Source organism: Oculina patagonica, chromosome 10 (assembly GCF_052425735.1).
Source record: "Oculina patagonica isolate OP01 chromosome 10, crgOcupat, whole genome shotgun sequence".
NCBI lineage: Eukaryota > Metazoa > Cnidaria > Anthozoa > Scleractinia > Oculinidae > Oculina > Oculina patagonica.
In genome coordinates, this window is record NC_135767.1 from 132,445 (window position 1) to 159,915 (window position 27,471).

At 36.7% G+C, this 27,471-nt stretch overlaps 1 protein-coding gene across 2 annotated transcripts; it reads right to left on the reverse strand.

Moving 5' to 3' along the window:
- Positions 1-1,147: 1,147 nt before the first annotated feature.
- LOC144629281 (receptor-type tyrosine-protein phosphatase epsilon-like) lies at positions 1,148-25,972 on the reverse strand. Of its 2 annotated transcripts, XM_078487495.1 has the most exons (23): positions 25,668-25,972; positions 23,456-23,659; positions 22,656-22,808; positions 21,618-21,737; positions 21,070-21,229; positions 17,579-17,691; positions 16,196-16,290; positions 15,053-15,146; positions 14,762-14,838; positions 13,888-13,924; positions 13,529-13,626; positions 11,682-11,834; positions 10,556-10,597; positions 8,412-8,581; positions 7,009-7,144; positions 6,753-6,899; positions 6,147-6,240; positions 5,576-5,652; positions 5,013-5,147; positions 4,390-4,518; positions 3,857-4,035; positions 2,839-2,974; positions 1,148-2,369 (listed from the first exon to the last, which is right to left on the reverse strand). In XM_078487495.1, exons 1-23 carry the CDS (start codon positions 25,813-25,815, stop codon positions 2,298-2,300), a joined length of 2,769 nt encoding a protein of 922 aa, XP_078343621.1. In that variant the 5' UTR covers positions 25,816-25,972; the 3' UTR covers positions 1,148-2,297. The 2 variants fall into 2 exon arrangements, with proteins under 2 accessions (XP_078343621.1, XP_078343622.1); XM_078487496.1 differs by lacking the exon at positions 10,556-10,597.
- Between the last annotated feature and the right edge of the window lie 1,499 nt (positions 25,973-27,471).

Genomic DNA, 27,471 nt, shown 5'->3' on the forward strand with positions numbered 1-27,471 from the left:
CCAATAGTAGGTCAGTGTGGTTATGCTAACAGCTGATAGAAAACTCGAGCTTGCCGTGTAATTGTTAAATAGACGGCACCTGTGTAGCCAATCAGATTGCGCGTTTTTCTATTAGACGGCAGCTGGGTTATGTTTATAAGGCATAGTACGCAGCCTTTCGCATGAGCAATCGCGAAAGTAAACTGGCGATAAACAAATTTTATCCTGACACAAACCGAACGAAAGGATCGTTCAGGATCGGAACAGCCGAAAGGTCAAGAAGACGGGAATGCAAGGTTTTAGGCCAAAGAAAAAAAAAACGTGACCTCTGTGATGATTCCCCTCCCTTATGACGAAAACGTCGAAAATAAAAATGCCAGAATATTACGAACATCACAGGCACACAAAGGGAGGAAAAATCGTATGCTAGACTTGCCCACACCATATAGAGAGAAATAGTTATGAAGCCCGGCCAAGTTCATTGTTGTATGTTTTTGTTCGTTATTTTGGGGGCTGACCCTGCACAGAACCTGACAAAATAAAACAGGTAGTTACGTGTGTTCATGCAACTAACCAATGGAAACATTGCGATTACGTATTTCATGCATAGTGTATGAGGACCAAACTAAAGATTTGCACAGTCATGGACCCTCCAACCTAAATCTTGGCCTCTTTGTTTGCTCCTTTCATCTTAATAATAATAATAATAATAATAATAATAATAATAATAATAATAATAATAATGGTTTATTAACAGTATATCCATACTACATGGCTCTTCACCTGTTAATACTAACTAAATATAGAAAAATTACAATTTGATATAGAGGATAAAAAGAAAAAATTCTTATAGCTAAAAAATTACAATTAATATAAAAGAAAAAAATTCATATAGCTAACATAAAAAAAAATTACAATTTGATATAAAAGATAAAAAGAAAAATTCCTATAGCTAAAATAATATTAAAAGCTACTATTGGTCGCATCTTGACCTAAGAAAGTGCGTTCTGACTCCCCTGCAGAAAATTTTGAAGTCGCTACAAGTTCTAAGGTTGGCAGGTAGGTTGTTGACTATAAATTTGCCGGGCTTCCTAACCATTTTCCTCTATTAACTATGCCCACACCCACCCTTTGCCCCGTTGTGAAGCTAGTGAGGCAGCCGCATATATTTTGAAATGCTGGGATAACTTTATTCATCTATTGAGCGGTCAATAAATCATTGTCAAATTATCTACAAAATTTCACATTATTCGTAATCAAGCAATGGCCGCGCAAATGCTTACATATTTATACACAATACTAACTGTACAGAAAATAAAAAATAACTATAAACTTTAAAAATCTAATAGATAATTATAACAGTAAATGTTCATTTAAACTATTTTATCCGAGCACAGGTAAAATTGACCTAGGTATCAATTTTATCCGAGCTGTAAATAATTCGAATGAACAATGTTCAATTCAAACTATAGATTATCTTGGCATTTATATCAAAATTTGAATCCCCTATATTGCGCTACTTTTGTTTTTTAACACTTTTCTTATTTATAGTCTACACTGTTACACAAAGTTTGTACATTTACAGCTCTGTTACTTGACTCAAGTGCCTGTACAAGAACTCAAAACGTTTAGATTAATTTCTACCAATCACAAACGAGAACGAATACCTTACGGAAGATACAACGTCTCCTTGCTGCATGACGTCACGTTACCTAGTAACCTACCGCCTTGCTGACCAAGCAATTACAATATTTGGGTTCCTAAATTTTTCGATAGTCAAGTTTCATCAGAAATCGTTTTTGAATACAACCTGCTAACAGCAAAAACCTTGCTTAGCACAACTATACTAGCGATTTATTAAGCAATATAATTAGAAAATTTAATTCTTTAGCCCCAAGCTCAAACTAAAAATTCTTCCTATTGATTCTCATACATTTCATGTAATGTTAGTACTGGGAATTTTGTAATACATCAAGACAACGTCACCTTACAAAAGAACATCACTGACCAGGTAATTGTCTCTAAGTTGATCATTTTCTTTATTCTCTTTACCTGCCTGGTTTATTGATATAAAGGAGAAATTGGACGATGATCACGACTGAGGCTTAAAGGGTTAATACCCATATCTTTCAAAACTAGGAATACCTAACAACTTCACTCATTTTACGAAAGGACTGCGTGACGAGACTGCCTTCGTGACGTTTGTGAAAACGCTAGGCCTTTATTTGAGGAGCGATGAGAAGTCACGCAAGGTGTTAGTGGCTCCTTGCCATCCACGGTTAACGCTTCGTGAAGCCAGTGCTCTTTTTCTTTTCGATTCACACAAGATGTAGCGAGCAGTCTGCTTCAATATATTCCAACAATGTATCGTAACAGAATTCGTACTGTTCCTTTTAAAAAGAAAAAAATATTTTTAAATATTTATAAGCAACATTCACTGCGTGATAGCCATGTTAGTCACAGTCACAGTGTGTGGGTAACAACAATCTCATTTAAAGGTTGTCTAGTCCCCGATGGACAGCCTGCCTGCAAACATAAGATCTTGCAATGACTTGTTATCTTTTTAATTACTTAGTTACTAATGTTTTTAAAGATAGGGCACGGCTCAGACTAGCAAAAGCGTAATAATTTTTCCCCTTTGTCAATGTTGGGCACGATTAAATAACACTTCAAAGAGTTTTCAAGTGTCTGATCAGCCTTGCATTTTTTAAAAAGAGTCTGTTTAAATTTCATTTCTGATCCTGATTTACACAAAGTTCCGGCAACTGTTTGTCCAAGTGGTCCTTGCCTGATTTTATAAAGAAAGTCTAACAACAATCCAACTGTCCCGCGGGCTAGATAACAAGTAGCCTTACTTACCTTGGTTAATATACAGTGTGGTCTCTGATGATTGTAGAGGCGAGCTATTTGATAGATGGAAACACCTTTCTCACGTTTTAACTGATGGTACATTGTGTGCAGCAGACAGTAAACACCTGTGCGCCCGACTCCATAACTATGAAGAACACAAGCACAATACATGAATGGTTTATACTGAACTGTTCTTGACTGTTGTTAAACTAAGACCAAAGTAATTGAAAAGCTAACACTCTGACTACAACTACACATGAAAAGCTTCTAAAGGATGACGTGGAGGTATGCGTGTATAAGATGTGGGGCAGAGGTAAATAGCCACTTTTCATCCCCGGATAATTTGATACCGTGCAACTGCATAGTTAACGTTCTAATGGCTGTTTTGTCTTATATAGGAAGTGTTTGCTAATCGCATGTCTCTTCTTAAAGTTGGTGTAAATGATTCTGAAAGATCTCCACTAACGATACGCATCCACTTATGGTACTGTTTCCTTATGGAAGGTGCCTAAAGAAAGGTGTTTAAAGGAATTGTGTCTATTTGACAGTTGGTACAAACAAACAAACAAACAAAAAAAATTTAGCACAACTGTGCCAATTGAGGACACTATTAATATGAGGAAACAAACATTATAAATCAAACAGAAACTTGTAAAAAATCCCAACTGGCAGGAGGCTGAACAGTTGGCTAAATATTTACAAAGCACGGAGGAGTTGGATTCAGGACTACTGAAGACAAATTCATCTAGTGGCAGGGAGGTGGATTTGAACCCAGAACCTCCTTAATTCAGGGATGTAGCTAAGAAAACACTAAGCCGGCTCATCAACAAGCCCAGTTGGCTTTTCTGTAGCTCTAAAAGCAGCTCTAAAAGTTTACCTAAGTCTTTATTTTCACGTAAAATTTCAGCCAGTTAAATTAGCCGGCAGCCAGCCCTTAGCGACAACCCTGCGTACAATTCCAGCACCCTAACCACTAGGCCGGGCTGACTGCAACACACAAAACAAGTGATCTAACATGTTTACTAACTTGCAGTGCACTACAATTGGACCAATCAGCTCAAAGGGCTTGGCATTCAGCCGTACTTCCTTCTCCCAGTTGTCCACTTTACAGATGAGCTGCAGGATGGTTTGACCAGACCACGGAGCGCCGTCTTCAGGCCAGTGAAGAAAATGAAAATGTCTGATATTCCTGTACTCACTTGGGTCCTAATGACAAATACAGGTCACGTTAACAAAGTAGCCTCCAGGAAAGATTGCGTGACGAGCCAAAAGAACCTCTGCATAGGAGGCTATAAGCTAGATTGCATAAAACGTCAAACGAACGGCTGTTTAGAAGGCTATAAGCTAGATTGCGTGACGAGCCAAACGGACGGCTGTTTAGAAGGATATAAGCTAGATTGCGTGACGAGCCAAAGGAACTCCTACATAGGAGACTACAAACTAAGTCCGCGAGAATTCAAATTTAAAAACATTTGCAATCTTGCTTAGTTGTTAATACTGTAAACAACAAGTTCACAAGTTTAATAGCAAGACACAAGGCACAATGTAAAGTACATGTACCTTTATGGAGACCATTCTCAGCTCTCTGACCACAATATCACCACGAGTGGCCTCAGAATCTATTGTCACTTCATAGTCGCCAAACCTGCATGTTTCGTATGCTGGCGGTAGATAACTATGATAATAATCCTGAAAAAAAATAATGCAGTTCTAGTTAAAGCTTAACCCTTTAAGCCCCAGTGTCAAAACACAAATTCTCTTTACTTATTTCCATACATTTCGCTATAGTATTAGTTGGAGAATTTGTTAAACGATCAAAATATTTTTTCCTTAAGTGATTATTTTGTCAATTCTCATAACCTGTTCTCTTGTTTGTGTACTGATATTGTGAGGTGAAATTTGATCTTGGCACTCATGGGGCCTTCTCCTCAGACAAGCTTAGCTAAAGATGGTATTATTAAAAGTGAGTAGTCTGAGGTCTGTAGAGTCTGCTTAAGAGTATGGGTCAGGAGCTCTAAAAGATGTTGCTTTTCGCATCGAAAGATCACGATTATAACGGTCTAGACAAGAAGTATAAGGCCACACACATGTTTGTTATTTTGACATTGATTTTTAACTAAAAAAAGACAAAGAAACCAAAACGACACATCATTGGTCCCCTCCCTCTAGAAAGAGAGCATTACCTGCTCCAGCTCGGCTTTGCTAAGCAGCATGACAAGCGAGCGACAGTTTTCTTGCCAAACCATCCTCCAAAAGTCTTGAGTGGTGTCTTCTAAAGGATACTGAGTGGCTATGTAAGCTTGGGACTTCCAGAATCCCTGTGTCAGAGAAAAACAAAAGCTATATGGAATTTCCATTCCCAACTATATTTCTATGGTTTGGAAATACCACGCAAATCCTACCATACTCGGTTATTATTTATTTGATTGTCACATTCCATCACTTCTGGAAATGAACAGTTGATGGGTATTTCTATTTTTTTAACTAACTGGAAGACTTGGACAGAAGTGCATGATGGAAGCGGAACTTAATAAGACACAAGTTTATATCAAACTTCAGTTGGTAACAAAGTAAATTGTTTCTTAACAAACTTGGTTGATTATCAACTTGAGATTGACAAAGGTAACTGCCATAGCAAATTTGGAAAAAGCTGATGTTTTCAGCATTAGCCCTTCATCGGAGCAATTTTTTGTCTTTACGAATGGTTGATAATAATTAACAAGTTAGATGCAGGCCAGATTCTTACCGAAAGGTAACTTGCATTGATATAATCTGACCCCTCCTCTCTCGGGCGAGGAAACAGCTCGACTCTGGCACTGTCAGCTGCAAATGGATTAACACATTGCAACAAAACTTACTATTAAACAAGTGGGAACAAAAAAATTCTATTTAACAAGTGTGAACAATGTAGTTTTCATTATAAAAATCAGGATTATTTACTAGAAAGACTGACGAACGGGCTGACAATCCGATGTGCACACATGACATCACAACACATGCTTTGATTTCATACATTTACTGTAATTTCTAATGACCCCTCTCAACTTAATTCAAGGGATCGAGACAAACACTCTATAAATACTGCAATCTTCACTTTTTGACCCCCAAATTGTAATATATTGCAACTCAGACAATTAAAGTTCACTTATCTTATGTCATTTGTATGGTATTGTGTGATTTGATGTGGTATTGTGATTCATACACATATTTTTTTAAATTAAAAATAATAATAATAATAAAATATAAAAAATACGCAATACCATGCAATCTAATGAACTAACTGACTGATTGATTATTAAAATCAGTTTATGGTTTACCTGGGATATAATCTACTGATCGATTTTTTCCTATGTTGCAGCCACGTTTAGCTTGCTTCAAGTTGTAGTGTTTCACTTGAATTGCATCCAAGCCCTGAAAAGTAAATCAAGGGTTAAAGAATAACACAAGAAAAAAGGGCTAAATGCAATACTGCTGAACTACTACAAATGGAAACCTCCCAGAAGCAGCCAGTCATGGTCCCAGACACACAAACACTGCATAAATTTTTTAACCTCCCATAAGCAGAAATTTTATCAGGTGCCAAGGATGTCCGTTTATTGGAGGTTCAACTAAAACTTTATCCTGTGGCAGAATATCACGTGTTCCAATCTCAGTTCATTCTATAATACAGTCAACTCTCCCTTAAAGAGACACCATCGGGACTGGCTTGAAATGTCCGTCTTAACGAGGTCTCTGTCTAATAAGGAGTTTAGTTACAGTGAAATGGTTGAAAACCACAAGGGTGGGACCAACACCATACCAAGTGTCCATTTATAGCTTGGTGTCCGTCTTACAGGGGTGTCTATTAAAAGAGAGTTGACAGTTATAGAGTGACACAATATTTATGATCATAAAAATACATGTAGACTTGTAACCAAACTCACCTCAAATTCTACTTCAAGTTTGCTTTGACTTGAGAGATTTTTCCTCAGCTTTTGTACATAGTCTTTAAGATCATCTGCTGGGATTGACAGCTTAAAGCCACTCTCAATATAGTGCAGTATGGCATCGTGGAGAAATATGTACTGACACTAAAACAAACAAGGACAAAAGGACATAAGTCGGAAGTTGAAGTTACTGTCAGATAGAAACTTTAAACAAAAAGATATATTCATGCATTGTATTTGTTATTTCACCAACCTCTTCCTGTACAAGATGGTTTCTTTGTTGACGTATATGAGCTACAAAGTCAAAGATGTTTACATCACCAGTCTCGTGCATTCGTTTAACCATGCTGTGGATAACAATATATGCCCCACTTCGACCAACGCCCGCACTGAAACAAGAAATGGAGCCTTATGAGTTTACGTTGCAGCAGGTCATCATTCTTTTCTTAGCATAATTTAAAGAAGTAAGCAAAACAAGCAAAACAAAACAAATCAACTAGTAAGATCAAATGGATTGGAGGAGTTTTTACTACTACTTCTACTACTACTACTACTACTACTACTACTACTACTACTACTACTACTACTACTAATAATAATAATAAACCTTTATTTAATCACGATCTGTTTTAAAGCAAATACATGCTTGAGGGGTCGTGTGTGACTATCTACCTACCTAAGAAAATTAATATTACATTGTAATAAACTAAAATAAACGATATTATATTTTACTCAACTCTACAAAGCAATTAGGACTATTGCTATTCCCGCTGTATGGGATGCTATATTTATATTGCAGGTAACAACAACAACAACAACCCCAACATTTTTCAGGTTGCAAAATTTTACGATTCATGGTTTGATTCGTAAACCTTTTTTTAAATGTAATCGCGAGAACTCCATGACCTTTGGAAAATTAAGGATCAAAACTAACCAATCAAAAACAAGGCAAGTTTCCTGAGAGGTCCGCATCTGTTTGTAACGTTGTTGACACTTCAAATTTTGTAGGTAATCTTTTGTTTACGTTCTAGAACGTAATTGGTCCGTTGCAAAAAATGTCCCTATCCTTTGTTTTCAATTAACACTGTGATTGGTTAATTTTGTTCAGGGTGCCCCGGTTCGAGTAGTCGCACTGTAGGTGGAGAGATCAGCTACTGTAAGAGCTGTAACCTGCCCAAGAACAAAACACAATGTCCATGGGCAGGGAGAGTGTACTAGAGTGTACTGCACTAACCATTAGATTTATTACATTTAGCGTTGTTTATGACATTTAGCGGTGACACAGATTACAAGCATTCCTTTTTTTTTTCTTAGTTTGTAGAGCATCACTCACTTATCCTCTTCGCTCCTGTAGTGGAGCATAAGGGAGCAAGTTTGTCAAGCATGAAGTGAAATAATGTGCAACGTAAAATCTGGTCATTCACGCTCAATGAACTGAGTAAACAGAGGGACTGCTTGTAGTCTAACCATCATGTCAGATTCAAGGAGACTCAAACCTAAGTTTTAAAGGGGACTTTCCCGTACTTTTTCAGTTCATATTTTCCACCATTTACAATCTGGGACAGCAAGTGTGTGAACCCTGGGATATCCTACAGTACTACTGGTATCATTCTACAATAACAAACACCCAGAAAATACATTTTCAATGAATCCCACCTGCAGTGAACAATAATGGGACCAGCCCCATCTTCACTGGCAGCTGCTGACTTCAAAATAAAATCAAGTGCAGGATATTCACAACCAAAGTCAGGAGCACCATGGTCTGGCCAGCCAGTGAAATGATACTGAGATACAATCATTGGTTGAACTTCATCTTCTGATGCATCCTGCAGGACACAAACATTCACAAATATTATTAAATAATTTATCATTTTTATCACAGAATTATGCACCTGTCAATGCCAAACCACAGGAAGGGGAGGCCGGGCATAGGACAGGCATTTGAACTTAGCTGAGACTTTCTGTTCAAATGCCCAACCCCAGAGCACTAAACTTCAATAAAATGTTGTAAAAAACATACATTAAAACACATCCCACCATAGGCAAACAATTGCTGTCAAATCCCCTGCCTATGCCTCCCCCCTCTCCACCTGCGGCTTAACACTGATAGGTGCATTAGAAAAAAACAGAAGTAAAGCAGCTCTTATAAGCTTGTAATTCTACTGGTCCTCTAGTGTAGCAGTTGTTAAAGTGCTACTGTGATGAAATTCGCATGTTTCTTTTCGTAGCCGTTTTAAAATATTATAAAGTACTCCATATGAGAAGAAAAATGCCGTTTACAGTTTTCAAATATCTCTTTTCGTTCCAGAGATATTCAAGTTTTTAAAATATGCAAATTAGCAAAGTTGTGACGTCATAGACTCAACCAAATTTTGATCAAATATGAAGAAAGTGATAACTTAGCCAATTTGTATCGCAACTCTCTGATTTTTTGCAGTAATACTCTGCTAGTTGAGTTGCACAATATGAACTTTACAATTTGGTTACCATGGCAACATACTAGGTTCCAGATCCGCCGATGCTAAAGGCTTTTCTGGCCATTTCTGGTATTTCTTTTTGATATTTACCGATGATACTTTACATGTGTGATGTGGCAAGCATGTGAATAGATTAGACAGGCGTCTTGGCCGTGTCACATTTTTCCGAACTGAAAAATTCTTAAATATTAAAAACAAATTCATGGGGACTGGAAAAGAGTTAGTTGCCATGGTAACATAATGTTATTATACGTGTAAGTGTGTCAGCTGCAGAACTATTAGTCTGCCAAGTTTCATTGGTCTCCGCAGAAAAATGACTGAGATAACTCAATTTTTGTACTTGCGATAAAACTGGGTTGAGTAGATGACGTCATCAATCCCCTAATTTGCATATTTAACGATTTTTTTGAGCTTAAATATCTCTGGAACTAAAAAAGATATTTGAAAACGGAAAACGCCATTTTGAATCTTTCGTTAAATAATCTATGAAACCCCTAAAATTTCAAGGGGTGAAAATTTGATCATAGTAGCACTTTAATGTTTTTAGGGCTAGGGGCATTGTTCCTGTTGTTTGTTCTATTATCTCTCAAAGTGTAGTGAGCCATTCATGTGAGACTTTGCGAGAGTCACCACCCAACCCAAAAACAATCCAGAATTGATTATAAAATTATAAAATGCTTTAATTTATTATTATTATCAGTTAATTATTAATTTATCGATTAGAGTCATTGATTAATTGCTATTAATCAATTGAATTCAATTATTATTATAAAGTTTGATTATGATATTACAAAACAACTACAGTCAAACGCCATTAATATGGACTGCAGAGTGTCCATATTAATGAGATGTCAGTGTTAAGAGGGCTTATTTAAGAGAAAATTTAGAGCAAGGGACCTAACACCACTGTCCATTATTTCAAGGTGTCTGTATTAAATGGGTGTCCGTATAGAGGGGATTAGACTGTAATAATGTTAATAAAATTGTTAGTCATTATTGTCATAAATCAATGTTATTAATATTATTTTTTTTGCAACTTATGTAAAATGAGAAGGTTAAACATCGGTCAGCAACTAGTTATAAAGCTCAAAGCAATCATAATTTTACAAATCCAAGCAGTTTCTTAGTGTTGTGGATGGTGCTTTCACCATTGATGACGTAATATAAAAGAGCTAACCAACAGTAGTTTCCACAACATCATCCACTATTTAAACTATTTATTTGTTAGTTTATTAAATAAATATAACTAAAGAGGCTTGTTTTACAATTAGTTACAATATGGAATTGCAAAAATGTGACAGATCTGCTGTGAAGTAGTCTTACCCAGTTTATTCCGTTGGAACCCGTCGTAGATGAGTATTTATACTTAACATGCAGAAACAAACAACAGCAGACACAGTTAATTAATTGACATTATCTTTATCATATTTTGTTCACAGAGTTACAGTAAATCCCTTTAAGAAATACTTTATTACAGTTCAGATTTTAATGGCCTTACAAGCCTCTTGATAAAATAAATACTCCCTTTTATTACATACAGCTGAAACATAAAGACAATATTTACCCCTTTTCTTAACAGACACCTACTTTTATAATACGGACACCACATTACCTACAGACAGTGTTAAATTAGTTACTTTCAATCCCAGTAAATGTTAATCCATCCTAGTCACAGCGATTTTTTTTGTTCAACTGATGCTAAAGGCTGTCATCATGATGGTGGTTGAAGCAACTCAGAGAAGAAGTTAAGACTTTCATATTAGGTGTGCATGAAGCTTATATTGCCGGAGAAATGGCAGAAAGAGGTTTGAATCTTTTTAATTAGTTTCTACTCCTGATAGAGTGGGGGTTATACAAACAAGACACCATCTTTTAAGGTGGGAAAGGGGGGGGGGTTAAAACCCTAAAACCTAAAGGGGGGGTACATGAAGATACCACCTGTCTGTTTGCAGAGTGACTACAACAGATTTGTTTATTTGCCTAATTTTGTCAGGTGGGGTAGACCAGATGCAAGGTTGCTTCACAACTTGCCTTTTTCTCCATTTTACTGCTAAAATTTGATCAAGAAATATGTTGTGGTTTAATTTTATCTCTGGTTTAAAATTTTTCAAACCAGTTTGATTTTTATTTCCCTTTGTTTCAGATTATGATAATGAATGTGAGACAATAGAAAATAAAAATCAAACTGGTTTGAAAAATTTTAAACCAAATATAAAATTAAACCACAACAAATATAAGTATGAATACCTCTAGTAACAGGGTAGTGTTTACTGGCTTTGAAAAGACACAGCTGGGCTACTACATTTAGGGTCTATTATTATTGAGGAAATAGCCCAAAAGTTTTGAGATTGGATTGAAAGGGTAAAAACAGCAAATAAACGGCAAAAACATATCTTTTACTATAGTACATAGATTATACATAGATTGTACAAACATGAACTGCAAGTACCTGACTGTAATGAGTGCTGTGGTCAACTGGTTTCACCTCAAATCTACGTACAGTGTAATGAGCAAAAGCCTCTTCATCTAAGTATGTTACTCTCAGAGGACCATGAACTTCACTCTTAGCTTGTCTAGAGGGCCAGTACATGGCACACTTATGCTGAAAGAAAAGACAACAACTAATTTGAACAAACAACAACCACTTTTTTTTTTAAAAAAGAGCCATATTGGGACAAAACTGGCATGGACACTGAAAAATAATAAAGTATTATTTTGTTTGTCTCACGACGTAGTCACGTGTGATGGAGATCGCAACGTTTCGACTGCACACTGCTAGTCTTCATCAGGCGATAAGGTCGACTGGTTGTGCGTTAGCTTATAAAGCACACGGCTGCGCTGCGATTGGTTGGTTTTCAACAGCTCTGATTGGTGCATGCAGAAAACTGAGGATCGAAATGCACCAATCAGAGCTGTTGAAAACCAACCAATCACAGCGCAGCCGTGTGCTTTATAAGCTAACGCACAACCAGTCGACCTTATCGCCTGATGAAGACTAGCAGTGTGCAGTCGAAACGTTGCGATCTCCATCACACGTGACTACGTTGTGAGACAAACGAAATAATACTTTATTATTGTACTCTACCACGATGAATAACCACAACATTTTTTATGACATTAACACTGAAAAATGTTTTTGAGGAGGCAGTGTGTCCGAGGGGTTAGAACACTGGACTCAAAATCTGGAGGTCTCGGGTTCAAGTCCTGTTCTGACCACTACCAGGAGTTTTTTCACGGTAGATCCGAGTTCAACTCCTTGGCCATGTTTGTAAATAGCCAACTGGTTCATCTCCTGCCTGTTGGGATTTTAAACCTTGTTATGTTTAATTTGTAATGCTCGTTTCTAATGTTTGAATGCTTGGCCCCATTGGCACTTGTGCTAAATTAGTTACTAAGGGTAAACAAATGTCATTTAGGTCGTGTTCTATTGGGGTCAACCGTTTCAACCACAACCGGTTTTGGTTGAGACGGTTGACGTTTCCCAATAGAACACTTTTTCAACCTTTTTCGGTTGAAACGCGGTAACTCCTGGGAATAGTCATTACCAGACTTCCACATTCACACGCCGAGGTAAACATGGCGGCCGGTGGTCGTGTCCTTTGTACTTTCCGAGGTCTTAGAAGAAGATATTTTAAGAGATGAATCCGACGATGAACTAAAGGGATAAGCAGCATTATTTTTTAGACAACGAACGAACACCTGCTGTTCGTATTCGTGAATATGTGGAAGAAGTTGTGACAAATTTGCCAGACTCACATCTGAAAATTTGGGTTCGTGCACACGATGAGAAGTTTTGCACTTTCGTCCGTCCAGCACATGAAACCTCCGGACTCATTGCTGCTGCCTGTCGAACAGCCTGGGACAGCTACATTTTCACCAATTTGGGCGGCCATTAATTCCTGAACCTCCTCCCTGTCAAGTGTTTTATACGAGAAACTCGCGAAACTCGCCATCTTTTTGTTGTTTACGAGTGTCGCGAGCAGCAAGGATCCCAGCAGCAGCAATTTTAAAAAGCCTGCGAAAATGAGAGCGGTCGCTACCAATACTTTATCAACCGTTTCAACCTGGTTTGATGCCGGTTGAAAAAGTTGATCAACCAAACCAACCAAAAACGGTTCTTTCGCAAAAGAACACGAAAAAACACAACCAACCCAACCAACCTAAAATGGTTGATCCCAATAGAACACGACCTTAATTTTTTGACTTCATCAAATTGTAGTTATTGTTAGCTAGTAAATATCACAACTGAGAATTGATGCAAATTAACAAACAATGTCATTGAAGAGAATGACTCACCCTTCCTCTCTCAATGATGTTTGTGATCATAACAATTACTGTACAGTTCTGTTCCCACACCATCCTCCAAAAATCATTTATAGTGTTAGCCATGGGTCCTTCAAAAGACAAACAACCAGTAAATAAAATAAGCTAATATATTAAAAAGTTTTTAAATCGGGTGTAACATCACGCCATCTTCAAAATGATGAAGGCTTTAAAAAGAGTTTAATAAGAGCTACTAGTCTTGCTAACAACAATACAAAAGTGAGTGACAGAAATTTATTTATCTTTCAACAAATACCCGTATTAAAAACCCTCCTATTAATTTTACTTAACAGTTTAGAAGTTAGAGAACATAGGAAAGACTGTTAACATACCTTGCGTGGCTATATAAGCATTTGCTTTCTTGAAGCTCTGTAACAAAATTGAAGATTACATAATTAAACTTCTTGAAGGTAAAAAAGGTAAAATGAGCCTTTAGGTGTTGTGTAACTATTTTATACAATGCCATAGAAAATACGCTTACTAAATTTCGTCGAGAATACAATCGCAGCGCACGATGGGAAGGTTGGGTTGAATACCGTCGAATATACAACGGCTTTCCTGTATTCTGATTGGCTGTATTTTCTATGGCATGGTATAAAGTACAGTATACAGAGGTACTGTAAATTTTCTTGCCCTGCACAAACCAAATGCTATACAGTTGGCAATCATTTAAAAATGTTCAGGTTGTAGCCAGGCATGTTAAAAAATTCGAATTAATAAGTTGACACTGGCTATAAATATTGTTTTTGGACGTTTCGGCCACTACTGTTGCCTTCTTTAGCAAGATAAAAATGCAAATGTTCAATGGCGTCCTGTTAAAATATGTAACGAATGTGTGATAAAAACTAAATGAACTTTCCGAGTGCAACAAAAGTCTCTAGAGCATTCTTACTGTACTTTTTTTATCCTTGTGGTAAATTTATACTACAGTTATAAAATTAATTGAAGAGATCACTTTCGTGTAGTAAAAAGTACTGGATATGTAGTACCACATAGTTCTACATAATTCGAGGGGAAAAAAGCAAACTGCAGCAAATTGCTGCAAAATACATGTTATATACTAAGAAGTCATAAACTAGTAGGTTGTTCTATTAAATCACCTCAGTAAGTGGTGGCATTCAAGAAAATCAAATGCAGTTTACAGCCCTTAAATTCACAAAATTCAAGATGCTTATATACAAACATAAAGGAGATGCTAATACTTACATCAACATAGTTTGCATTTATATAATGAGACTCTGGTTCATTTTCCGCTGGAGATAGAATCACCCTTGAATGATCATCTAACAGGATTTTGAACAAAAGTTAATTATTAAATGTGTTACATAAACTGGTTAAGTGTCACTTCAGGTATTTAGCTCATGCTAACTCTCAAACAATTTGTTGTTACCTACATGGGTGTAGAGAGGTATCGTGAGAGTATCAAGTGTTGTGCCCAAGAACACCTCATGATATCATGCAAAATTATGTGGCAAAGTATTAATCAAAAGCACTTACATGCTACAACATTTCCATATCTATTTTTGGATTGGTTATCTGCTTTTTCACTGTGTGTCCATGACTTGCTTTTTATATGGACACTTCTTAATGACTGTATCATAAAAGAAAACAAATTAGAAAGCATCACAAACTGAATTCCAATGGGACTCCTCTACCTTGAACTCCTCACTATCTGAAAAAAAGTCATTTCCCTGGTTGTATTTTTTCCAGTCATTTACTGTTAAAATAACCCTATCATCTCGATCTCCCTGCTATCAATCAATACGTTTTATACATGAGCCTCTGGCTCGGACATTGTGGGAGACCTCGTCCCACATATGGACAATAAAATTGTATTGTATTGTATCAATCAATCAATCAGTCAATCTTTAGTAAAAGAGGGTGAGGGACAACAGTAAACACTTGTAAACAAGAAGCCCTCAAATTATCTCGAACAACTTTTTTTTTCCCTTGGGAGTTCAAGACAGTGGTAGTCCTACTGTACCACTAATAATGTTTAGGGCCCCTTCATATGATCCCGGTTGACCGGGCTGGCCCAGTTACCGAGATCTCTGCTCACTCCTATTTTCTTTGTAAAATTTTGGATGTGTTCATATGCGAAGGTGGGCCAGCCCGGTTACCGATATCTCCGTTTCTGCAACCGAGATCTCGGCAACCGGGAAGAATATTTTCCCATATGAACACTCCCGCCCGGTCGCTGGGACGCAACTTTTTTGGAGAAAATAGCTTCCCTTTCGTAACTGGGTGGTCAAAATGGCTTAATTTTGCCTTGTATCTATTTCCACTTCATAAATGTGCGAATAAGCTTTATTAATAAAGTTACAAGTGTCAATAAAGCTACAATAGTCGCGAAAGATGCAACTTTATTTGTCGCCATTTTGGCTTTGTTTTTGAATTTTATCCCCGTCAACCGGGCTAAAATTTTCCATATGAACAGACGTCAAAATCCGTCCTGGTAACTGAGACAGCCCGTAAACCGGGCTCATGTGAAGAGGCCCTTAGAGTGCTTTGTGTGGAGCTTGACAAGGTATTGATGTGGCAGGGAGAAGTTAGACATCACATGGTGTTAAAAATCACACTTGTCATGACTACAGGATAGCTACAATGTACAAAAACAGACATGAAAATAATTGACTTTACTTCAAATTCCTGATTGAATTTGTAGTCTCCATCAGTATGCATGAATTTAACATAACTAGCAAAGGAATCTGCCCGAATTGGTCCATGTTTAAATTCTGCAACAAACCAAAAATACATAATTAAAAAAAAAAAAAAAAAAAAATACTTTTCAGCCAAAAACAAATGGATGTAGAAAAAACTAGAAATCTAATTCCAGTACATCAGCCAACAAAATCTACTTATTTATAATTATTCATGGTTTGAAGGTTCATTAATATTTCACGAAAAGTCAGTTCAACTAATAATGAGCTTGATCACAATTACAATAAATGTGTCCATGGTATTTACCATTTGCATTCACTGAAGCACTCACAGTAATGCTTACCATGAATGCTGTCATCTTCACTAAATTCTGACACCTTGAAATATGTTTTCTCCATCTCAGTTATGAAGAACAACAATTATTATTATGAGATCATTAACACTGATCCAACTGCTTAAAAAAAGCAAGACATGATAAGCTTGTCTGTGCTACAAAATCACTTTTTTCTGACAAAAATAAAATTATCATGTACTATAGACGGTGTACGGAAGCCGTGCCTCTGTTTCAAAATAGAACTGCAGTTGTTTACCATCAGTTGCTCAAGAAGGTTTAAAAAACAGGTGTATGAAAATGCTCCCATGTAGTTTTCCAACCTGAATTATTTATTAGGTAACATCAACAAAATCCTACACAAAATGCATCATTTTAGAATAATTATTTCAAGGGTGGAATAAAACCTACCATACATATCAATAATAATCATGTATAAGTACAAAGCCTGAATTAATGTCAGTGATAACTGTGTGTGCTTTTACATGCAGCTAGTAAAAAACTTTTTACACACATGAATGCCTGTAAAGACCTGAATTTTGCTCAGTTGAACTTTCCACTCCCATTTTCAGATGATAATATTGTAGAACGTTTGTCCAATAATGGTTATTTTACAGTGGAGCTACCCAAACAAAGTGAAAAATGTTTCACTCTAGACAGTCTAAAATTTCATTTTCTAACGTACCGTTATTAATTTTAACATTTACTTCCCAAGAGTGATAAACACCTGTTTTCTCCTTAAAGTACAAATTCATTGTCAGTGAAAAAGGCAAGTAACTTAGACCAAAAAAGTCATCAACTTTCTTTTTATACAAGCAGAGAATTGAGAATTTAGTGGCAAATCAAAATAATATCCTCTATTCCTGGCTAATGTTTTTAACACACCTTAACACAGGCTTTACTTCAGTCTTTAAATTGTCGAGTTTAGTAAGTGTTTTTCACTGCTAATCTATCTCTCTAATTCATCAGTAGCAATGTGGAAAATGTGGATGAAAAGTTACAACTGAAATATTTCTAGATTAAAAACTTACTTGAGAAATTTGTAAGGCTAGGTCTCTTGTTTGGTGAAGGAGGACTTGGTTCACTCTGAACACTAAAGAATCCATGACAGTATGCAGAGCAACAGCATTGGTGTCTCTGTCGTCTGTTAAGAGAGGCAACATTAACATCAGATTAACTTTTTTGTAACATTTAACAATTTTAACCCCTTTAAATTTCTAAGAAAATACAGTCGAACCCCTATTAAGCGGCCACCCATTAAGCGGCCACCCCCTATTAAGCGGCCAGATACTAAAGTCCCGAAAATATTGTCAGTATAATACTGTTAATAAAACCCCTTTTAAGCGGCCACCCCTATTAAGCGGCCGCGGCCAGCTTTCTGCCGTCCCGATGAGCGTTCTTCTATTGTTTTTACCTCTATTTAGCGGCCAATAAGAATGTAATATACGATATTTAAATTAATTTCCAACAAGCTCAGACCGTGACGGCCGATAAAATCATTCAAACACAGGTTTATTGTCGTCTTCATGTGATTCCGTTATTCCTTTTCACCTTATTTTGTATTGAAATAACGTAAACTTTTAAAAGACCTTATGCTAATTTCTGACAAACCCCTATTAAGCGGCCAACCTCTATTAAGCGGCCAGTTGCTCTATGGGCACTTGCAGACTTCGTTCTTAGCGCAGTTTTTGTGCAAATCTTTGATTTTTTTTTAAGTAGTGTAGTCAGTGTAATTCACAGTCAAGAAAATTTCTCACTTCAACAACAAATTGCAAACAAAAAGCATATAGTTGCTAAAATATAACAAGGAAAATTGACAATTGTTTGGATTTGTTGTCGGTGTTCTTCCGTTTGTTCAGCGTTTTCTTATTTATGGCATTTATTTTCAAAGTTTTGAAGTTTACTTTTATACAACCCCATAAGGTTGAAGCTTAAATCTTCACTTCCATCTTGAGATATGTTGAATTTTTTTAGAGTTTTATTAGTCAGTCAGAGCTTTTCACTTCTTTGTTACAAATTTGAAGAAGGCAAAAAACCAGTCATACACCTTTTTCCAATATGGCAGAAAATTCATTTATTCTTTTGTTTTCATGTTAATTGGCCTTTGTGGACTTGATCATATCTGCAGAAGTCAAAAGACTTTTGGATTTGAACGAGGCCATGAAGGCCAATTAACATGAAGGCAAAAGAATTACCGGTAAGGCTTTTTTGGCCATTTTAGAAAGAGGTATATGATTCAAGTATTTTTATAGCACTTGGCTAAATGATTTATCTATTAACTAGTATGGACAAGACTTTGTGCCTGGGCTGGAAGTTGGTGCCTGTTTCCTTGTTGCCCAGGGAACAGTCAACTTAAACTTACAGCCATATTAGCTACTACAATCAAAGATCTCTTGGAGATATCAACTTTTCTGCATGAAGTTAGTATGAGTTGAAGGTTTATCCTGGGCATTGTTGTTCGAACATATCATGGAAGAATTCAAACGTCTTTCAGTTCAAGCATTTTTTTATTTTTGCGGAGGAAATGCTGTATTTGTCAGTCGCGACGGCTGGGCGCTTTGCGACTTATATACTTTGGCTTGGTTAAAAATGGTAAACTTTGATGCTTGCCTTTAATCGAAATAGTTGTTTCCTTTCGAGTTAGAAAGATTTCTACTTGGCTTAATGCAGGGTTCCCGATAAAGGTTACGCACGACAGAGTTATCTTTTGGCTCGTCACGCAATCTTAACCCCACATTGAGAAGTAAATTTTCGTTTGGATATTACCAAAAGCCGCTTCTCCTCGCGTTATTCTTTACCTTACGGCTACGCGTGCCATTTCTTACGACTACATTTCCAGTAAAACAGTTGCTGTTTTTTTTTTTTCTAATGGCAATGCATTAACTTCTGAACAGAAGCAAAAACTTTTAGTGTTTACTGCTTCCACCGGAAGTATTTTCACAACAGGCTCAGGGCTCAAAATAACGGCCGGTCAACGGACAATGTCCGGCCAAAATGACGATTTCTCCGGACAAAATTTTGGTTCGGCGGTCATTTTGACCGGTCACGCACACGGCTTTCAAATAAATAACACACACACAAAAATTATTTGCAGTATTTCTTGAAATTTTACAGTAAAATCATAAAATATCATAGCAGCTTGCAGTCACAAATTTGTAGAATACAGATGAGACGGTCACGCTCTGCGAATTTGTTAGCGGTTTGCTTAAATAAAACAGGAAACATCCACGCCTGTAAATACGCTAAACAGACAACAATGAACACGGCATCAATCAACGTCTGCTATAAAACACGCGTACGCATACGCAATATATATTACAGTTTCAATTGTCGGGAGGGCCGAGAAAAATAGCACTCGTTAGTGGATTTAAAAAACTATATAAGCCTTACACCTTTAGAAAGTACGAGTTCGTAGCGTGTTTTTCACCAGCAAGATGATGAGAAAACAATAAAATCATTAAACGCTTTGAATGTTAAGTCAGCAATGTTTCTTTAAATTGCGCCTATTTCGCAACTGAACATGTGCCCATGTGTGCTGACAATTTGACCACCTATGACGTGGTGCTACTTAATTGTCGAAGAGAGTTCCGGTAAACGTTTGCTCGTACTGTACAAAATAAAATAAAAATAATGGTCTCCGCGTTCGGCGTCTACAGATTGAAACGATAACTCTCGATATCTTTTATTCTAAGCCATGGCATTCAAGTGTTTCACGCCAATTCTATCGGTCTTCTTGTGTTAGGCTATTTCTGCGGATATCTATGATTAAAAGTACTTTCCCGTAAGTATATTTCAGCAGCTCAATCAGGCACCGCATAGAACAGGCTTCTCTGTTGTAGTCGACGTTGAAAACTTGGAGAGATCCATGATTTTTGAAATGCGAAGTGACGTAGGCTTTCTCGCTAATCTCTTGGCAGTCTTGAAGAAAGAGAACTTTTAAACGAGGGCATCTTTTAGGAAGCTCGATGAACGAGTCTGAGCAAAGGCAAAGTTATCTCACTTGTAGCATGGGCATATGTCCTATTACTATTTAGTGTTCGGTAATAAAGACCAGTAAAGTGCTTACAACCAAGATCGCCTCGACCCATAAGTCGTTAACTAATGTAAAACTATGCAGAAACTGTTGTTTATAGGTTGCTCGCTTGAATCATGCTGGCAAAATGACCATGGTCAAATACCGGTAAAAAAAGTTTTGGCAACAATAACATTAAACTACCACCAAATATTTGACATTACCATATAAAGGAAATTAAAAAAAACACACTTCCTTTAACCAAACATTTATTGAATTACTCTTCTACTGATCATTTATTTGATGATCCTGATGTAAATACCGAGTTGTAAACTATATGCAAAGAAGCGACAGTTAGAATTCACCAACAAAAGTAGATGGGGAGGTAGAACAAAGTGGGCGGGCAGCGCTATGAAAATTCGGTCCCATTCCACAGTCAGTATATAATTATAGTAATATTTTAGCATTAAAAGTAATTGTTCAACATTTATTTAAATTAATCTACTTCACCTAAAATAAAGATAGCCTCCAACTGCAGCAACAACGAGTAGAATTCCAAAGAAAATGGCAAGAAGAATGGGTAAAAGTGGGTTATTTGATTTATCAGCCATGGTAGTGTTGCCGCTTCTGGTGACAGGACTGCTGAATGTCGGTTCAGTTACTGGGCAACCTGGAATTTAAATATAACATAGTTTAAAGCAGCTTTGAACCGTGTGATGTGAAATAATAAAATGTAAAAACATTCGAATTTAAGTACACACATTTTCAACTTACTTTCGTTTTTCCTTTTGTTCATTTTGTTTACTTATTTAAGTATTAATAAAAATTTTTAGTTGTGGACTTTCTGTAAAGCAGGATTTAGCTAAGTGGAGTTTTACATTAAATAAAGTATTACATTATATTAACAAAACCAAAGTCATCACTCTGGCCAATCACAAATGACCCAAACAATACATAAAAGTTATTCACTTGAAAAACAGGTATTTTGTACAGATGGTGATCTATAGGAGTGGATTTTCCTTCCTTGTGACTTTTACACAAGACTACATGTATCTTACCTTTAACTGTAACCAGAGTAGTTCCATTCCGTGCATTGGATACACTGTTCTTAGGGCAGCAGATATATTCGCCCTGAAGGGAACAGCTGGCATTTTTATATGTCAGCTTTGGACTTTTTCCTGGAAAATGAGGAGTAAACTTAAGGCTTTGTCCATGCTCCATTGGCAACTTTAATTACCATATGGTAACAAAATAACTTAATTCTTGTACAAAGCTAAGTGTTGAATGTTTATTTTAAAATACCAAGATCATAGAAAATAAGTAAGGTTGACTCACAGATACAAGAGGGTAGCAAAGGCAGGGTCATGATCCTGTTTCACACTTAAATTTTAATCAAATTAACATGTCATGTATACTTGAAACAGCAGAATTCACAAATCATGGGTCTTTTCTAGCTATTTTCATGTGTCACAGTCTTATTTTTGCCCTATTTTCCTGTGTCAGGCATAAACCCTTTACTATCCTCAAACAACATAAAGATGCTTTTTTATGATGGCAAATGGCCTACTGTATATACATTCACATAATTATAAAAAGAAAAATAACATTAATTGACTAAAAACATTGTGCATTATTTAGCAGGTTTAGTTACCAGTACTCTACATGTATGTGAGAAACATGGTTTTTGATCTGCCCTGCATGTTGTATGTGATCAAGACCCTACATCCAGTTTTTTTTTAATATGCAGACTGCCCAACCAGTAAATCATAGTCAAATATTTCCCAAGCAACCCCCAACCTTTACAAGCAAACAAAATGTAATAACACAAGGATCAACACGGGTAAACGAACAAGTGTTTACTTTCAAATCTACGTTGCAACTGACAATGAACTAAGATAACAGCATATTAAATAGCTAAGTAGCGTCTCAAGGGAATGCATATACATGCACATATTATAACACAAAAGTGCTGCTGTTGTAAAACAATAAATAGCAGTAATAACAATAATAACTACAGCAGTAACATTTATAAATAAAAAATAAATCAATAGATCAATCAATCAATCAAAAAAATAAATATTAACCTGACTCCTCACCTGTTTGAATAGTAACTTGACTTGTAGCATTTTTTTTGAAAATCCAAATTACCTCAGAAACTGCCGGTACTCCTTTGACATCACAAGAAATGTTGATGGTTTCACCAAGGCTGAAGTTTGAAAATCTGCTCAGAATTGTCCCTTCAGCACCATCTATATTTTAAACAAACAGAGTTTTCAAAACAAGCTGGCACCCACTGGAGTTCCCCCGGCTACTTGATTTCATGTTGCAGATTACTTTGGCCATAGCAATCAGCTTGTGAGAAACAAGCTCGGCTTCTCACAGCTGCTTACTCTTCACGTTGCTGACGCCTACGTAAAAACATTTTGAAATCGGCCCTGAACATTGTTACAGTAGTGATGTGAGTAGTGCTGCGTCACAATGAAAAGAAGGGTTTGGATGTTTGCTGACTACTGTTCCACAATAACTCTAGAGTCAATATTATCCTCATTAGGCAGACAAGTTTCAAGACAATAATATCGTAAATTTCTAAGTTGTTCAGTTTTCTCTTCCCCATCTACTTGATACAGTCAACTCTCTCTTAACGGACACCTCTATAAGACGGACACCTCTTTAAGATGGACACCTGGTGTTGGTCCCGTCCCTGCCGTTTTTCAGTCATATTACTGTAACTAAACTCCCTATAAGACGGGCACCTCTCTAAAACGGACATTTGGAGCCAGTCCAACAGTGTCTGTTTTAGAGAGTTGACTGTGATGTATTGATAGCATAAGAAGAAACAAGATGTAGATTATTCTTGAAGGTATACAGGTACCTAAAATAACATAACAATACTTACACTTTACAGTCACATTATACTGTTCTGATGAATTGTTGGAGTTCTGACACTTATAAGTTCCACTCTCACTTCGGTTAATACCAGGTTTTGACAAATTTCTACCAGTGTGAAGATTCTTTCCACTGATTCCTGTCCAGCTTATGTTAGAGCCATTCAAAGTGCAGCTCAGTGTAAGATTGCCACCCTCACAAACTGTTTTATGCACTGAAAAAAAACCATCAAAATGCTATGGTTAATAGCACATTTGCACGATGTTGTCATTTGACTACCAATACCAGAATTCATTTCGCCTTTCCTTTGTTATTCAAATTTTGAATTCCCAGTGGGGTTTGAAAAACAATTGCTCTACAGTCAACTCTCGTTAAAGCGGACACGCTCGGGGAGTCGTTTAGTGTCCGTAATAGCGAGAGTCCGTAATAACGGGAGTCATTTCCAGTCAAACCTTATTCGCCGGGGATCTGGATTTTGTCCGTAATAGCGAGCGTCCGCAATAGCGGGGTGTCCGCAAGGCGAGAGTTGACTGTAATTAGAATGACAAAAAGACAAAGCGGAGGATTCTGGTAGTTATAGTCAAGTGACGCCATCATGCAAATCGCCTATTACACAATAAAATGTTGAACTCAAGCATGCAATTTGAAAAAATTCTTTGTTGTGATTTTTGGTGAAAATGCATATGTAGGCTTGGTATTCATTAGCCAAATCAATCCATCTAGTGGTAGGGCATTTGAATCCCAGTCATAACACCCCCAAGACAAAACACGTGCCCTTTGGAAGGGCACGTTTTAGAACAAGAAATATACAGCCTGTTTTTTTTGTTTGTTTGAGGAAAGTTATTTTCTTGAGTGATTTCATAATTATTCTCTTTACCTTTTTAATGTGGGGGCATTTTGTCCGGAGTGTTTTGTCTTAGGGGCATTACCAGGCATTCGCTTACCCCAGAGCCTCCTATTCTGGTGTTAACTGGCAGAACCTGGGGCATGAGGAACAGGTAGCTCTGGGGACACATGATTTGCTTGCCTAGATTTTAACAGAGGGCGTTTTAAAATCCTGTTGTTATAAGCTACCGGTAGTTTAAAACAGTGGATTTCATTGGCTACATTTCAATTCCCTTCAATATGTAGCCAATCAAACCATGTGTCCAGTGCTCAGGGCTAGTCCATGTTAATTTCTTGTGCAAAGGCCTCGCTGTCCAACAGGAAGAGGCAGGGTTTAGCTAGCTAGGTTTAGCTAGAGATTTTATTCTTAACATTGAAATAATAAGTGATTTGAACCTTAAAATTTATTTTTAGAAAACTGAAACTTCTCTTCTGAGAATCTCTTCTCACTCAGCAAATAATGTAAGGCAGGAAGTTTGAATTTTTTATCAGTGATTAAACCTCTTATTTTTTTCAAGGGTTGATTGGTCTGAAAAGGCACCTGCACACTGGAGTAATTTGAATAGAATTATACATATATTGACCACAATATCTCCAAACAACTTGGCATTAAAATTGTAATGCTATACTTGAGATAAGAAATAAATTCATGCAGGTCAAATCTGCTTTTTTATGGTCAGACATTTGTTGATAACTTGGGAAGAGTGAACAATTTAGGGTTTTGTTACATAATTTTTAACAAATGTTATTCCCACAACAAGTATTTAGAACGTTATTTCACTGCACGGGAGGTAAATAAGCTTGCAGATCACACACTGCAAGTTGATCTCTGTTCTTCTCAACCACAAAATAATATAACTTGTTTCCTTACACTTAAGATAATTTTTCAGCTAGACAAAATCTTTTTTTGTTTTAGAAGAGAAAGGAGACTGCCTTACCATTGTCTTTCAGATTAGTTTTTTTGTCTAACTTCGTTAGGTATAATACACTTCTCATACATAATTGACTTCAATGTGCAACGAAAGAATTTTACTTTACATCCGGTTATAAACAATTTTATCTAAAGACGCGCCTTTTTAGAGTGAAAAAAGTTTTAAACAAGAGTAGTATTTTCACATATGCAATTCTGTAATCTGCATTACAATACAGTAAGCTTATGAGTGAGAGAAGAGACCCCTGTAATTTGTTCACATGCAGCGTCAAGAACATTGAATTTATCGAGTAATTGACTAACACACTTTCAGCTGTGTTCGTGTCGAGTCAAAACACGATGACTGAAACCTGAATACAACCCAACTAATACTTCTGAATAGCAAAACAACTGCAAAATATTTCACCTATGGAAGATGCTTGAAGACTGACCGCAAACACCCACAGAAGCGTGAAAACATTGATGAAAGTCACAGAAAGAAAGTTGACAGTTCGAACCGTGCTGAAACCGTCAGACCGTTTTTCACGACACGAAGCCACACCGAGTCCAAGCATCACTCTTTCTCTTGATAATGTATCAAATTATTATTGCACAGGCCATGCCAATTGACGAATCAAGGACACAGCGTACATTTATCGAATTGTGCCGCATATTTAGTTCCTTAATCTCTGTAACTCCACTTCACTTCCTTCAGTACCTGCCGCCATCTTACTTAACAAAGTCACGTGATGTGATGCTAGCACCTGACTGAAACGAAAGAAACAAGCGGAAACGGCTGAGAAAAAACAAACAGAAAAAAAAAATTAATATCGGGAAATAACTTCCTTACAACTCAGTTTATTTTTTAAAAAATATCGCTCTTCAAACCTTATCCCTAAGAAAAGGCCTGAAGGGGTAAAATGGGACATGGGATTTGCCTATTTATTTCACTGGGAAAATGGGATTTGAGTCATGGGACTAGGAAACGAAAGAGTGGGAATGGGATTTGGACAAACAACATATAGGCTAGGTTTCTTATGGGATTTTAAGTTTTGGTTTTACAGCTTTGCTTCAACATTGCTAAGTAAATACTCATCATGTTCTATTGTTAATCTGTGAATCTGAGTGGTTTTAATATGGTTTACTGTTCAACAATATAACCAACCTAAACCCAAATTTCTATGGCCGAATAGTCAACAAGGTGCAGCCTTTTTTTTTCCATTAACTGGCGTTACATTTTCCACTGAAGAAGGGGCAGTAGCCCCGAAACGTCTGGGAAAAACTTTCAATCATCGGCGCATTTAACATTTACATTTTAACATTTCTATGAACTAACTACATGCGCTACACAGCTAGGCTTTTATAGATTGTGCTCCTAAAAGTGGCATATTATGCTACTAGCAGTGCTCAAAATTTTGCCAAATTATGCAAAAATTATGCCAGAATTCCCAAATTATGCTTCTGATTTCCGCAATTATGCTCACAAAATGACGTAGATTCTATACATAGAGGTGCGCAATAACGACACCAAATTATGATGTTTTTTAAATAAACTGTTGTTGTAAATTTATTTGTGTTTATGGCAGTTTATCACGGCCGTCAGCTGTCCAAATTAGCTGCTCGCATCTCTAAACCGTTTGTAAAATGCCTCCAACGACTTAACAATCACAATTGTATAGCTAAAACACGCATTGCAAGAACAAACTACCTAAATTTCATTTATTTCTGTAGAAAGTACACCATATTTACTACATTTTATGAATTTATGCTCCAAAAAGTGCTAAAAATTGCTAATTATGCCGTGGCAGTGCTCGTTTCACAAATTATGCTTTTTAGCTCCAATTATGCCAAAAATTATGCTAGCACAATCTATAAAAGCCTATACACAGCGACACGAAATTTCACCTTGGAGATTTCTAGTTTAAGGTGCAGCCTAATTGACTATGGCTTATAGACACATGTGCTATTGTGTTCTGTAGGCAAATAGAAAACAATGGGAGAACCAATTAGATTCGCGGATTCCCAATAGAACACAGCTAAGTTTCTACTAATACTTACTTACTTATCCTCATCGGGCCCATCAGGACTCTTGAGGCTGGAAGTTTCTACTAATAATGGGTAAATTATTTTTGTGGCTCAATTTAAAAAAGTGTTATGCGCAAAATTGTACACTTCAGACTGTCGTCCTTTACAGTATGTGCTTTATCGAGTATTCACTCACAAAAATCAGG

What these genes read in the sequence shown, in the direction of transcription:
- LOC144629281 (XM_078487495.1), bottom strand. Translation starts at nt 25,815, where the DNA reads ATGCTTGGACTCGGTGTGGCTTCGTGTCGTGAAAAACGGTCTGACGGT. An exon ending in TCAAGTTACTATTCAAACAG is followed by an intron (nt 21,738 to 22,655) that starts GTGAGGAGTCAG and finishes CTCATTTTCCAG; the next exon opens with GAAAAAGTCCAAAGCTGACA. An exon ending in ATCAGTAGATTATATCCCAG is followed by an intron (nt 5,653 to 6,146) that starts GTAAACCATAAA and finishes ATCCATTTGCAG; the next exon opens with CTGACAGTGCCAGAGTCGAG.